Here is a 16,238-nt window from a genome sequence, read left to right on the forward strand (position 1 = left end):
AGAATCATAGAAGATTAGGGTTGGAGGAGATCTCTGGAGATCATCTAGTCCAACCCCCTGCTCAAAGCAGAACCAACACCAACTAAATCATCCCAGCCAAGGCTTTGTCAAGCCAGGCCTTAAAAACCTCTAAGGATGGAGATTCCACCACCTCCGTAGGTAACCCATTCCAGTGCTTCTCCACCCTTCTAGTGAAATAGTTTTTCTTAATATCCAACCTCCCCCTACTGCAACTTGAGACCATTACTTTTTTCCTGTCATCTGCCACCACTGAGAACAGCCTAGCTCCATCCTCTATGGAACCCTTCTTCTGGTAGTTGAAGGCTGCTATCAAATCCCCCCTTACTCTTCTCTTCTTCAGACTCAATAAGCTCAGTTCCTTCAGCCTCTCCTCATAAGTCATGTGCCCCAGCCCCTAATCATTTTCTTTGCCGTCCGTTGGACTCTCTCCAATTTGTCCACATCCCTTCTGTAGTGGGGAGGGGGGACCAAAACTGGACGCAATACTCCAAGTGTGGCCTCACCAGTGCCAAATAGAGGGGAATAATCACTTCCCTCGAACTGCTGGCAATGCTCCTACTAATGCAGCCCAATATCCCGTTGGCCTTCTGGGCACACTGCTGATTCATATCCAGCTTCTCATTCACTGTAATCCCCAGGTCCTTTTCTGCAGAACTGCCGTTTAGCCAGTCAGTCCCCAGCCTTAGCGGTCCTAAGTGTAGGACTCTGCACTTGTCCTTATTGAACCTCATTAGATTTCTTTTGGTCCAATCCTCCAATTTGTCTAGGTCACTCTGGACCCTGTCCCTACCCTCCAGCATATCTACCTCTCCCCTCAGTTTAGTGTCATCTGCGAACTTGCTGAGGGTGCAACTAATTCCATCATCCAGATAATCAATAAAGATGTTTAACAAAACCGGCCCGTAGCAGACTGTATGAAAGGTCTCCTGGTCTTGTTGCAGAGGATCTCATCGTGAATCACCTCCTGCATCCACACCTGCTACAAATTGGCTAACATTCCAGCCCCAGCTCTCACAGCCCATTTCACGAGGGCGCAGGCCTCATCAACAGCGTTCATCAACAGCGAATCCAAGAAATCTCTAAGGCGGCAACATGGTCATCGGTGCACACATTTGCAATACACTACGCTATAACCCAGTATTCTAGAGATTATGCAGCCTTCGGCAGAGCAGTGCTCCAGTCTGTCATTCCATAACTCTGACCCCACCTCTGAGGTAGGGCTTGGAGTCACCTAACTGGAATCGATATGAGCAAGCACTCGAAGAAGAAAAAAATGTTACTCACTTTCTCGCAACTATTGTTCTTCGAGAGGTGTTGCTCATATCCATTCCAGACCCACTCGCCTTCCCCTCTGTTGGAGTAACCGTCAAGAAGGAACTGCGGAGGCACTGGGTCAGCAGGGTGATATATTGAGCGCCATAGAGGTGCCACTCCAGAGGGTGCTGCGAAGGGAAATCTTTCCAACGACTGTGCACGTGGCATGCACACACCTAACTTGGAATGGATATGAGCAACACATCTTGAAGAACAACAGTTATGAGAAGGTGAGTAAACATTTTTTCTCCTCTTAGTATGTGACAAGGGTTTTCTTTTATAATTGTTTGGCCTGTGGCACCTTGGCCAATCTAATATATTATTGTAATTTCTGTGTTTGTGTACATTTTATACACTTTTGTACAGGCTGACAAACTTGCGCAGGAGCTAGAGCAGAGCCGTGATCTCAGCTGTACTATTGTACACATTGACATGGATGCCTTTTATGCAGCAGTAGAAATGAGAGACAATCCAGAGCTGAAGGAAAAACCCATAGCAGTGGGATCGATGAGTATGCTGGTACGGTCAAATGTTAAGCTGATACAAAGACTAAATTACATAAAGATTTGGTGACAGGAACATTAGAAATGCATACAGTAATAACACAGATGGCGAAAATGTTTTTCTTACTGTGTAAATTTGGATTTCACATTTCAAAGAACCAGGTAGTTTGCAAAATTTTAAGTTATGAAGAGGTAACAGAAAGGCAAAAGTTGTCTATTAAGCATATAACTCTTGGCCTGGTCATTCAATTAAAGGTGGAGAATTGCATGTTGGGCCTGTCGTCTCTTTGTGCTGTATCTTTATTTTGATATTTAGAGACACCCTAGGCTTGATTGTAGAGCTCTGTGGGGCACACTTTGGTTGGCAAAATTAGAAGGCCTCATGCCAATCTAATATTTAGCTCCTACATGAAATCAAATATATTGATTTGTTACTGATTAAAATATGAAAAGATATACTAACTGAGAGAGATCTTTAGCACTTAAACTATTTAGATTCAAATTATTTTAAATACATAAAATGAGACCTGCATTTTGAAGTCTTTTTTCTCCGACTGTTCATTATTAGCTAGGGTTGCCAACTTTGTAATGGTAGAAAACCAAACACCCTTGTCACGCCCCTTCTCAGAGGCCCCATCCCTGCTCAGTTCATCCAACCTCCCTCTCTCGCTCGCTGTCCCCCACCCTTGCTCACTAGCTCATTTTCACCATCCAAGAAAGCCTTTAGAATATATTTTTATACCCATGGATGTATTTTGTCTGATTCTAACAATGATGCTGATGTGGATTATGATTCGTTTGATTGGCACATATTGGGCCAAGATTTGTGCTGGTTTACAACGGAGTTGCATGGGGAATAAATCAACCTAGAATTTGATCCATTGTATATAGTATGCTATAGAAGTGAAAAAGGTGTAGAATTATCATTACTTTAGAGATATTATCCATTTTAACAGATTTTTTGGTGGCATTTTTATTTTTTCTGCTCTAATAGAGTTGAGGGTGCTCAGCACCTTGCAAAATTAAGCCTACAGTCTCTGAATAGAGCAGAAGTGGTATAACTTAACCTTTCAGTGAGCCCTACTGCTCCTCAGAGTATACTAAAGGTGGAGGCATTCAGTTAATAAAAAATCAAGCATACTGGAACTTTGTCTTTTAACTTGTAAAATTAGTATTGTCTTGGATGACCAGGGGGGGAGGGATAGCTCAGGGGTTTGAGCATTGGCCTACTAAACCCAGGGTTGTGAGTTCAATCCCTGAGGGGGCCATTAAGGGAACTGGGGTAAAAATCTGGGGATGGTCCTGCTTGGAGCAGGGGGTTGGACTAGATGACCTCCTGAGGTCCCTTCTAACCCTAATAGTCTATGATATACAAGCAAGTCTTTAATTTCAATATTTTTGTTATTAATATTGGAATTAGCCTCCAAAGCAAGAAAGAGGAGTATAGTTTAGAGGGCATGTAAAAGATACTGGATTGCCAGGAGACTGATGTCCTTTAGCCCTGGAACAAGAATGGCATAGACAACAGCCATACAAGCTTCCACAAGCTGTTCAGCCAGTGTGACTCACCCCTCTTCTAGACCGACCACCTTTTGGGGGCAAATGGGAACAGTGTCTAAGACCTACTCAATACTGTGCCCTTTGCTAACGTTTCTAAAAAATGCCAGTTAGTGCCTCTCTAAGCAGATCTGCAAAAACTGAAAACACTTCGGTTAAATAAGTTTATCAATTAACAAATTGACTTAATTTGAACCTGAAAACTAGAGATGAAAACTGTCCAGTTACCAGTCCCTAAAATCATGTAGTTCTCGTAATGCAAATAAATTACAAGCTATGGAACATAACATAGTGAATCTAGAATGGAACTGGTTACTGCCGTTTGATAGATGCTCTGTGACAAGAGCATTGTCACTATATCTTTTTACTTCAGTCTTTAAAATTGCTGCATGTATTAAAACTCACAAGTATGCTGTGGGACATGGTTATTTAACTCTATCTATTTTTTCCCTGCTAAGTCCACTTCAAATTATCATGCTCGGAGATTTGGGGTACGTGCAGCCATGCCTGGATTTATTGCTAAGAAACTATGCCCACATCTTACTATAGTGCCATTAAACTTCAAAAAGTATGAAGAAGTGAGTAAAGAGGTAAGTAATCAACAAGAACGTCTCTCAAACCAATAGCAGTGCATACTTTTGTTTTAGATTTTAAGACAACGGTAAATCAAAACTTGTATATAAATTTAAAAAAGCTAATTTAAAGATTAAATTTTCAAGACATGGCTTTGAATGTAAATTAAATACAGCATTTAAATTAACATTCTGTGGCAGTAGGGACAAATTCATCCCTAATCTGGTTCCATATAGAGTTAAGATAATAGAGGTTTTCAAAATTATGTAATGAACAGATGATGATGTTATATTAGTAAATTCAAAACCATAGCACATAATCTAATAATTAGGAGGCTAGAAGTAAATAGGGAGAGCAAAGAGAATTTCTTCATACCATAATAACCATATGGAATGCTAATTACCTGGGACAGCTACTGAATTAAAGAGCATTAATGAGCTCAAAAGACATCTACATTTGTTTCCAGAGAATGAATGGACTGAGGAGTAAAGTGGAAAAAATTAAGGAGGGAGGAAAAGTGATTGCTGTTTCTTGTCCGTAGAAAAGTATGGTACATTCCTTTCCATTAAGGAAAAAAAAACAACTATGCATGTAATTACTACATTATGATGAATAACTGTATATATTTAAATATTTTGTACTCGCTTAAGATTTAAATAAATTGTTAGATTATAATCGTAAAGCTTCACATGAGAGAGTTGCAAAAGTTCAGTTTGAATTAACATCCATAGAAATATTTAGAATACATATAACTTTGTATGAAGAAAGATGAAATATATTCTGTAGCTGTTTAAGCAAATCATTTGTTGGTGTAAATCCATTAATTTCAGCAGGGATGAATTTGACCCAAGATCTGCAAAAAATAGTGTTGTTGTTTTTTTCACTTTACAAGATTACTGGTAAACTAAACACTGATGTTAATTCCATTTGATGTTCTTCAGTTCCATTTTATGAACAAAATGTATATTATGTAAATGTGTGGTTTTGAGAACGAATCAGACTTGTTTATGATGTAATCAGGACCTCAGGATATGGATGTAGTCTTGTATTACAGTTTGTCTTGTGGATAAGAGTAAAATAGTTGAAGATTTGTATACGTTTTTATGTTCCTTTTATTATTAGTGCTTCAGATATTATTTTCATTAAGGGAGCATTTGATAAAATGAGGCCAGACTTCCCCATATACAAATTGTTGCACCTTCCATTGATTCCAGAGAGAAGGAGAAAGGAGGCAGCGTTGTTCCCATTTTACAGATGAAGAATTGAAGCACAGCAAGATTAATTAGCTTGCCCATGGTCTCAGTGGCAGAGCCAGGAACTTAATCTAGATCTCCTGAGTCCCAGTCCAGAGCCTGAAATCTGGTGTGGAGGGATCACTCTAGTGGTAATAGTATGGGTCAGGCTCCAGGCCCATTTAGGGGCTGATGCTATATCCACTGAAGTCAATGGCAAATCTTCCATTGACTTCACTGGTAAAGGATTAGGTCCTTAGGCCTTGGCCCCTTCCTGAAAATTTCCATTTCCTCTCATTTGTTGTGGTTGGTCTCATTATATTTATACCATTTTTACTCAGACCTGGATTGAAAATAGCAAACTGATTTCACATTAGCAATCAAAACTTGTTGGGAAGGCTATGTTTGAGTCACTTTCAAGAAGAGGAAGAACCCATGACTGTCCTTGAAGATTTAAATCACAAATTTTTATTGAAAGTTCTCAAGTATTTTATAGTGAAAATGAAGCATTTAAAACTACAAAAATAGGTGTCCAAATTTTATTTTGAGCATTTACTCTAAGATTTGCATATCATAAGACCTTCAAAAGAATATTTAAACAAGAGATGACCACTGTGAGTGGTTTGGGGAGATGAAGATCTGATAGTCATAAATGGTTTTTAAGGTCCATAAATATCCATTAAGTAAATTTCTTTAATACAAAGAAATGTCACTATAAGATTGAAAAAGTAGTACTTTTACACACCACTTGTGTAAGAAGCAGCTTATTTTACATGTTAGTGTGGTCAGAGCAATGAGTTATAACTTCTTAGGTGTAAGAAACCACACAACTTTTCTGTATTTTATCAAAAGAATTGTAGTATGTAAATTAACTAAAATGAGCTGTATGATTATTAGTAGGGCTATAACTAGCACTAAGCATTGCCCATTGTCTTCAACAGCTACACTAAAATATCCTCAAGCTGTCAGCTACATCAATTTATTTTTCCTATGATTAAAGCTTTCTTCTGTTAGGCAACCAGTTTTCTGTACATTAAATTAAATGTATTATATCCTTCAGATATCAATGCAAATCACAGCACAGCGTGAAAAACTGAATCAGACTACATACGCATCCCAAGTTTCTAATAAACTTACAAGCCTCTTGAACTTTTTTCACATGGTTACCGCAGTGTCATTGGACCCTAATGATGTGAGAGTGTATAGCCGCTTAAACGTATATCTCACAGCTACCTCTTCAGTAAAATGCACGTTGCTTAGAGAGCTTGATCTTTGTTTTGGTGTGTAATACTGACTTATTGCTGCTTTTAATTGAGAGACAGAAATTTTATAATTTTGCCATATCAATACATTATTTATTAATAAACACTTAGAGTGATGGTACTGATTGATCAAAATGGATGTGCAAAGTATGTGTGTTATAGCAAAACTATTAACTTCATTTTAATACACACCAACATGTTTTGCTCTTGCAGCACAACTTTAAACTTTCTTTACATGTTTATCAAGGTTAGAGAAATACTGGCTGAATATGATCCTAGTTTTATGCCCATTGGCCTAGATGAAGCCTACTTGAACATAACAGAGTACTTAGAGGAAAGACAGAACTGGCCTGAAGATAAAAGAAGTTACTTCATCAAAAGAGAAAAAACTGCAAAAAATGGTAACCAAATTACTAAATATTATAGCTATTAGCATAATAAATTGGAAATTATTATATATGAAAATTATGATGTATGGCTCCGTAGAGTAATCAGTTCTGAAATGTAAACAAATCTCTTCCCTATTAGAGAGGATCTTGACTGTCTGAATGGGTATTTTATAGCATACTGCAATTGGCACCGTGGTAGGTAAGCCGTAACTTCACTTTAGAAGTGTCAGAAATTGTGTTACAAAAAAGGCAATGCACGTGAGCTCCATTAAAGTGTATTACAAGAATAAAAATTCATAAGAAATGAACTCTTCAGAAATAAAGAATGATTAAAACATGATTACATCAGTTCTTGCTATTGGAATATGAAAAGACAGAAATTCCCACAACGGGATCCACCATTGGGGATATTAAAAAGTTTTGTAGGCAAAGTTTTGTGCCAGTTATTGATTTTATGCACAGACAAACAGCATCATTTTAATCTCTCACATTTCAAAACTATCAGGAAGGCCATTGAGGAGATAAACAAGAATACACCTTTCAGTTCAACTGAAAAACACTGGCCCATCTTCTACCAGAACAGAGATGTAGCAAAATAGGAATGAGAAACATGTTGCATATTGGCAAGTATGCACTTAGGCATGTCTATTTTCAAAATAACACAGTTTATGCTTAAATGAACAGTCTTTTTTTTTTATTACAACTTGCAAACCCTCAGGACATGTAATTCTCATTGAAGTCAATGGTGGTTCTGTATGTTGAAGGCTCTATGTTGTAGAGTCAGACCCCGAGAATCATAAAAATGTAGGACTAGAAGGGACCCCAGTAAGTCATTTAGTCCAGCCTCCTGCACTGAGGCAGGACTAAGCATTATCTAAACCATCTCTGACAAGGTATTTGTCTAACCTGTTCTTAAGAACCTCCAATGACGGAGACGCCACAACCTTCCTAGGTAATTTGTTCCAGTGCTTAACTACCCTTACAGTTAGTTGTTCTATGTCTAACCTAAATCTCAACTGCTGCAATTTAACCCCATTACTGCTTGTCCTGTCCTCAGTGGATAACAGTTTATCACCGGAAAGAGGTGGGGCAGGGGCTTGGGGGAAGGGGTGGAATGGGGATAGGGAGGGGGTGGAGTAGGGGTGGGCTGGGGCCGGGTCACTTGCTGCTGCCAGTGCCAGGCCCCCCCACTAAACCCCCAGGCCTCCCTGGGCCATGCATCCCCCTGAAATGCAGGGCCGCATAAAGTGCGGGGCCCAGGATGGTTGCCCCAGTCCATTCTATGGACGGGATGGCTCTGCTTGGACCTGTTCTAGGCACCACCAAAAATTATACAAACCTAGTGCCCATGTTTGTAACACATCACTGCTTGGTATCATCTGCAAACTCTGTAAGTATACTCTCTGTGCCATTATCCATCATTTATGAAGATATTGAATAGAACTGGACCTAGTGCGGGAGCCCACTCTAAGCTTTTCCAGCTTGATTGTGAACCATTGATAACTACTCTGAGTACAGTTTTCCAGCCAGTATAAGATGAACTTATAGCAGGTTTGTCTGGGCTGTATTTCTTTAGTTTCTTTATGAGAAGGTCATGTGAGGTGGTATCAGAAGCCTTAATAGAGTCAATATATATGACTTTTACTGCTGCACTCCTATCAAAAGGCTTGTCACCTTGTCAAAGAAGGATATTAGGTTGGTTTGACATGATTTGTTTTTGACAAATTCATGTTGACTGTTATTTATTACCTTATTTTCTTCTAAATGCTTATGAATTGATTGATTATTTGCTCCATTATCTTTCTAGGTATAAAAGTTAAGCTGACTGATGTATAATTCCCTGGGTTGTCTTTATTCCTCATTTTATAGATATGTACTATATTTGTCATTTTCCAGTCCTCTGGTATCTCTCCCCAGGGCTGCCCAGAGGGCGGGACAAGTGGGGCAATTTGCCGCCCCCCAGGGGCCCTGTGAGCCCTGGCCCCGTGGCAGTCCAGGTCTTTGGCGGCATTTCAGCGGCAGGGGGCCCTTCAGTGCTGCCGAAGACTCGGAGCGACTGAAGGGCCCCCCATCGCCGAAATGTCACCAAAGATCCGGACCGCCACCAGGTGAGTACAAGCACCACGGTTCCCTCGCTTTGCCCCTGGCCCCCTGAATCCTCTGAGTGGCTCTGTCTCTCCCATCCTCCATGAGTTTTCAAAGATAATCGCTTATGTCTCAGATCCCTTCAGACAATTTCTTAAGTAATCGACTATGTATTTCATCAGGCTCTGTGGACTTGAAGACATTGAACTTGTCTAAGTAATTCTTAATTTGTTCTTTGCCAATTTTAGCCTCAGATCCTACCCCATTCACTCTGATTTTCACTGTGGTAGCCATCCAAACATGTTCCCCAATCCTCAGGGGCCAGATGCATCTGGGATTGCCATTTTGTTCCTGCCATGGGCCATAATCAGCATAAAAAGTATCTTTCTCTCTTTCTCTCTCTTCCTCAAGGACACAATGGGCCTGAATATTCCCCAAGATGTTGTGTAATTTACACATGATCTCACAAACACACCTGCTCCCATTTGTTCTTTCCATTTTTTTTTCTCATTAGTTTTCTTTTCAACAAATCTCTTAGCTGTTGTAAATGTGTGCAAACCTTGGTAATATTTTCCATATTATCTAGGTACTATAAACTTTTTCAGTTTGTTACCTTCCCTGCTTTGGTACGTTTGCAAGCTGCACTGCGGAGCCCCACACTGGACTTCACTTGGTTGGGTATACCTAGAAGATATTGGATAGAGCTGGTCAGATATTTTCAATAGAATGTTTGTTTTTCCATTAGAAAATGCAGATTCATCAAAAGCTACATGTTCTGCATGAATGTGTGTCTTTTGACGAATGTTTCAGTGGCAGCCCCTCAGCAGCTCGGGTAACCAAGGCTTCCAGACTCCAGGTTCCTCAGCAGCCCATATGGCAAGGAGTTTGGCACTAGGAATGGGGGGTTGCCCTGCCTGGCACTAGGAATGGGGGTTCTCTGGTAGCTCACCAGGTGAGCTCTCAATGAGGCTGGGAAGCTCTGGCTTCTGGGAGCCTGAATTCTACTGCAGCCTACCAGGTGAGCTGCAAAGGAACCAGAGAACTTGGGAATCTCAGTATCCTGCTTGGGGGGGCCACCTGGCAGGCTGCAGCAGAGCCAGAGCTTCTAGGCACTCTTGTTTCACAAACACCAGAATATTCCCACAGAGAGAATGTTTTAGTGTTTCTGAAAGAAAATATTGCAGAATTTCACCTCCACAAAAAAGTTATAATGTTTTAACTTTTTATCTCCATTTGGGACAAAAACATTTCCAAAATTTCAATTTTTTCCCCCGCCAAAGTGAAATTCAGTTTCCTGGCCAAATCTAATCCTGGACCAAACTCAAATCGCATATACAATGAGTTGGCTATGACCTTTCTTTTTTTTAAAATGTACCAGTAATTGAAATTATTTCAGCTACATAACTACTTGAACTTTGCAAACAGAAAAAAGTGAAATAGCTAAATCAGCTTTTTTCAGGAGCTGTGCAGGGGAATCAATTCACAAAATATATATTGCTTATTAAGAAGGATGAATTACACATATGTGTACCCTTTTATAATGTAGGTAAACAAGATGTAACTGCACCTGATGAACTAAAGTTGAATGAAGATGCACACTCATCCTCACCAATATTGTTTGAAGATAATACTTCTATAACAGAGGAACAGCCTGTTGCTACTTCCCACCTGTACACCAAAGAACAGAGGGATCAAGAACTGTTGCTAAATTCAGTGGTCTTTGGAACTTCAGCTGAAGAAGTTGTGAAGGAAATTCGCTTTCGGATTGAGCAAAAAACTGGATTGACTGCCAGTGCCGGTACACACATATACATCAATAATAATATTTTGCATATTTGTAGTGCCTTCCACCCAGCGATCAGAAAGTGCATTGCAAGCATTAAAAAATTAGCCTTAGATCCACTCTTTGATGTAAGGAAGTAGACCCCATTTACACATGTGTAAACTTAAGCACCACGATTGTGACTTGCTCAAGGCCACATCACACAAGAAATTTCAGAGTCAAGAATAGAACCCAGTCTTGTACTTTATTTAACCACAAGAAATCTTTCTTCTTTAATTGCTATTGCTGGCATTGTATATGTTTTTTTATTATAGCAGTCACATTATCCTTTTTTCTTCCGGGTTTCCTTTTCTATCATAACTCCTCCGCTAATGTGGAAAAGTGACCCAGTTGGTTCAGACATTAGTCTTACACCTCTGGACAGTTGCATTTAAATCTTAACTTGCACTACTGATTTTGTAAGCCTTTGATCAAAGATAAATTTAACATTGGAATGCTATAGTTGCTATTAGTTAGGATAAAGAAACATTAGCAGAGCTGTGTGGAGAAACATGTTCAACAGTTGCCCATCCTGTGCCATGCTCGAGCTAGTTTTTAATCACTTTCTTAAGCACTAAATACACTGACATGTTAAAAATAAAATAAACTGTTTACTAGACAGGTTAGTATTTACTTTTCAAGGCAGTGGCAGTTTTAGATCTATGCAGCTTGTACTTGCCCAACTGATCTTCCAACTGGAACTCGATCTATGATATCCTGTCTGAATTGCCCCTGTTAGGCTGCATCAGAGATCAAATCCCCGAACTGCATTCAGTCTATTAGTTCAGATAGTTGCTCTTCAGGACTCTTAGGGCTAGTCTATAGCGGTGGTGCACTGTCTACAATGGTGCTTTACAGCACTGAAACTTGCTGTGCTCGGGGGGCATTTTCTCACACCCCTGAGTGAGGAAGTTGCAGTGCTTTAAATTGTCAGTGTAGACAGGCCCTCAATGACTTGCTGATCTGTGTAAAGGAGTTAACAGAGCCTGCGGAGCTTGAGGCACTGGGGTGGGGTGGAGGGATGCAGGCAGGAAGTAGGCAGGAGAAATGTCATGTGAAAACACGGGTAGAGGAGAAAGTAATAGGATGGAATAAAGCTGGATGACACCCAACATGTTACTTCATATAGGGCCCTGCAAAACTCAGAAGCAGTACCACTTGACTGTCAAAAAAAAATTTAGTTTCATTTCTCTAAAATTTCATCCTCTTCTGGATGACTCACTGTTTAGAAAAGGGGGGTGGACCTCCTAGCATCACCAGGAATAAATTATAATCACTGTAAACAGCAGTCTGTCTTTAAATCATTGAGGCTATAGAGAAGAATCAATCTATTTGTCACCTGCTATTCACCTCTTAGTACCAACAGGGTTCATCTGTAAAAACCCAGTTATTTTGTGTGATGATTTGGGGCTCTGTCAGTATAATTTATGATTTCTAGTTGATATTATGAAAAACTACTGTATTGTGAGTGCCTTTGTGTATGTGGAGCCACCATTACTGATAGGTCCTATAGAATTCCCCATTGTCCCTGCTAAAGTTTAACAACGGTACTTTAACCACTCCAAAGTTATGCTAAAAAGCAGCTGCATCCTTAGAAAGCCAATGTTATCTTATCTCTCTGAACAGTGTGTGTGGGGGGGAGGAAGGTAGGAGCAATGAAAAGTTACTCAAAATACAAAACAAAGGAAGTTGGAGATAGAGAGACTTAAATAGCAAGCAACACAAGGAATAGAGGAAGAGTGAGACAGGAAAAGGAAGTGTGGGGCAGGTGAAAGTAAGATATCACAAGCTCGGGAAGGGACTCTATGACAGAGAGAAATTACCCAGCATGTAACAGCCTGCATGAGGCCTGGCCTGCCTGCCTGCTTTTCTGGACACAGATGGTTCCTAAGAGCTCACAAGGGAATTGTGAGCTGGGAAGTGGTGTTGTGGTTAAATGTGTGTTGTCCTGTAGGATCTGTGCTCTTCTGTGCTTTACATGACTAAGTAAAAGAGCATTAAGATAATAGAGTGTGAGAGCATATGTCATATGCTTTACAATTACTGTGAGCTCCAGAGAGCTCTAAACTGTAACCAGAAGCTTCACACCTTTAGGGTGTAGTTTTGAGGGTGAGTACGTTAAGTAACTGGGGTACCTTGGGGATCAGTGCTGGCCCTGGGATCTAAGGTGCAAGTTGAATGAGAAGCTCTATGATTGAGATAATGTTCCAGAGAGACCAAGGGAAGAAACAGGGCTGTAGCCTGCTAAGACTCTGGAAGCTTAAAACATCCAGGAAGCCAGAGGCTTGGTTTCCCCTCACACCAGTCCAGTGGATGGCTGGAAAGGAGTGCCCAGCTGGATCTATAGCACTCTATTTACTAAAAAGAGGAAAATAGACACACGCAAATCAATAAAAATGATAAATCACCCTTAATTCTCACGAACAGATAGATATTCCATCTATCCTAGATACTTACATGATACCCATTACCGTAGTATTTGAACACCTCACAGTTTTTAATGTAATTATTTTCACAACATCCCTGTGAGGTAGGGGAGCATTATTATCCCTTTTTTACAGATGGGAGAACTAAGGCACACAGAAGCTAAATGATTTTCCCAGGGTACCACAGGAGGTCAGTGGTGCAGCTGGGACTTGAGCCCAGGTCTCTCAAGTTCTAGATTAGTACCCTAACCCTACTCGACTGTCTTTCCTCATCCTTGGTGAAGCTCTACTACAATGTTTTAGGTTATTAAATGTGTCATAACTATTTGCCATATCTCTTAACCGTAATTGATTGAGATACCTCATTCATATTTAGACCAAACATAATTTCTCTTCCACACCAAGCTTTCTCTGTTACTGTAAATTACTGTCATACTAATGTGTAATCATGTACCAAGTTGAAGAAAACTTTGCGTTTAAAGAAATGTATCCCCTCATCACTTAATTATATATGTTGCATTTATATATAGTCCCTTTCATCCGGCATATCTCAGAGTATTCTATACATCTAACCTGATGTACAAACTATACATAAGTGCTTTAGCCACTGTTGCATAGCTAAAATGAAACATAGCAGTTCTCATGTCCTTATTCTTTCAAAAAGTGCCAGAGGACTGTAATGACCAAAATGGGTGAGAATCTCCGTTTTATATCAGTCTTCTCCTTTCTGGTCTCGTTTGGTCTTTGCCACGCATAGGATGGCTAATTTTACACCTTTAAATCTAGGAACATTGAAATGGAAGATTGAGTCTTGTGGTTAAAAAGTCTGTTGTGCTTCTTCCTTTGTTTTGTTTGTTTCTAAGGAATTGCTCCAAATATGATGTTAGCAAAAATGTGCAGTGATCAGAATAAACCTAATGGACAGTACAGAATCTCCCCTGATAGGCAATCTGTAATGGACTTCATCAAAGATCTGCCCATTAGAAAGGTGAGAATATTATCAAATATACTATACATTCATGTCCTCCTTATGTGAATGCTAGTGTTCTAAAACAAATAATTTACTTAAAGATAATTTCATTTCTTCAGTGCCAACCTAGTTCAAAAATTGTGTTTGAGTTTGAATTATACAAAATGTTAAACATTAAGCATTTATTGAAAGATTTCAGAAATTCCAACTTCATTGAGACACATTAATTCTTGTTCTTCAGGTGCCTGGTATAGGAAAAGTAACAGAGAAAATGTTAAAAGCTCTTGGAATTCTGACTTGCACTGAACTTTACCAGCAGAGGGCACTGCTTTCTCTTCTTTTTTCAGAAACATCTTGGCATAATTTCTTGGATGTCTCACTTGGTTTGGGTTCAACGGATTTGGAAAAGTATGTCTTCGTATATGTTTTACTGTGTGTACTTTACATTTTGTTAAATATTTCTCCAAGCGTGTTACACATCTTACACATTGTGAATGTTATAAGCTAGATTTGCTTGGTTTGACATTAAAAATATCTGTCAGGTAAGTTTGGATAGTATCATATATAAAAATTGTGGCTGTTAGTAATATCTTACACATAACACCTACTTTATTGCTGTACCAAATGTTAATTTACAAAGCAACCACTTTTTAAGAAGTGTAGGATTTGTTAATGTGTGGCCCTTTGGAGTACACAGAATAGGTAGAGAGCTTATAGAACAAGAATCCCTGTCTGGTTTATGAATCTAAATGGTCTGCCAAACAAAGCTCTGGCCACACATGCATACCAAGAAATGAATAGCGCCTAGTTTGAGACAGCTGTACGGCAAGCACGTGTTGTTTAGAACAGGGGTTCTCAACCTTTTTCTTTCTGAGGCCCCCCCACAACTTGCTATAAAAGCTCCATGACCCATCTGTAGCACAACAACTGATTTTCTGCATATAAAAGCCAGGGCCAGCATTAGAGGGTAGGAAGCAGGCCAATTGCCTGGGGCCTTTTGCCACAGAGGCCCCTGTGAAGCTAAGCTGCTCAGGCTTTAGCTTCATCCCCTGGTGGTGGGGCTTAAGGCCTCGGGATTCAGCCTCAGGCAGTGGGGCTTCAGCTTTCTGACCTGGGCCCCAGCAAATCTAATGCTGGCCCTGCTTGGCGGACCCCCTGAAACCTGCTCACAGCCCTCCCCCCCCCGGGGGGCCCCAAACCACTGGTTTAGAATAACCTTATCAATACTAACATAGATTACGAGATATGTCATATGTATAACTAACCTAAAAAGGGTTTATTTTATTATAGTTATTTAGCCTTATCATAGAAGTTCACAAATATTTCTTCCATGTAGTTAATACACCTTTGCTGTTCGTAATTATTCCTATATAATCTTAAAACAAACACATAGTGTCAAATCTTCAGCTGGTGCAAATTATCACAGCTCCATTGACTTCAATTGACTACATCAGTTGAGGATCTGTCCCTAGTTTCTATGTCTCCTACTGTGTTTAAATATAATTTTTTAAAATTTATAATATGATTGACTTTGAATTTGTTGGGGTAGAACCCAATGTTCATGTTTCATTCTTCATATCTAATCTAATCCATGGTCTTTTTGAAGCTCCTGTCATCGTCATATCTAAATGCTGCCCTTATAGGCTCCTAATGGAGAAAAAAGAGGGGCCAATATCTGCTAAAAAACTTATCGCCCTCCCACATGCCTGCCTTGAATGCAAATACACATCCTCCCGTCACTCTAAAACCACAACTGAACATTTTGCCATGCTGCTCATGTTTAGTATCCCTACTTAAAAGATTCTGAAACCCTTTCTATTTAATCCTGTCATGCTGTTGCTTTTCGGTAACATTTTCAAAAGCACCTGAGGGTATGTCTACACTGAAAGTGTGGGGCTCATGGGGAGGGGAAGGGAGGTAAGCCTGTGACAGCAAGTCTCATCAGGCTCACAGTGCTCATGCTACCAGGTTAAAAATAGCAGTGTAGAAATTCCCTCTTGAGCTGGAGCCCAGACTCTGAAACTGTTCTCTCTTGCTGGGTTTCAAAGTCTAGGCTCCAGACCAAGCAGGAACATCTGCATTGC

The 16,238-nt window shown here is 39.9% G+C and overlaps 1 protein-coding gene across 4 annotated transcripts in view; it reads left to right on the forward strand.

Annotated features, from left to right (window-relative positions):
* POLK (DNA polymerase kappa) overlaps window positions 1-16,238 on the forward strand; it is a 105,281-nt gene that overhangs the window by 29,237 nt on the left and 59,806 nt on the right. For all 4 annotated transcript variants that reach the window (XM_030566396.1, XM_030566398.1, XM_030566394.1 and 1 more), the window contains exons 4-9: window positions 1,702-1,854; window positions 3,854-3,985; window positions 6,710-6,863; window positions 10,483-10,734; window positions 14,048-14,172; window positions 14,396-14,562. In XM_030566396.1, the coding sequence (XP_030422256.1) occupies window positions 1,702-1,854; window positions 3,854-3,985; window positions 6,710-6,863; window positions 10,483-10,734; window positions 14,048-14,172; window positions 14,396-14,562 (983 nt within the window). The remainder of the gene's footprint in view (window positions 1-1,701; window positions 1,855-3,853; window positions 3,986-6,709; window positions 6,864-10,482; window positions 10,735-14,047; window positions 14,173-14,395; window positions 14,563-16,238) is intronic.

This window comes from Gopherus evgoodei, chromosome 6 (genome assembly GCF_007399415.2).
Source record: "Gopherus evgoodei ecotype Sinaloan lineage chromosome 6, rGopEvg1_v1.p, whole genome shotgun sequence".
NCBI classification, from domain to species: Eukaryota; Metazoa; Chordata; order Testudines; family Testudinidae; genus Gopherus; species Gopherus evgoodei.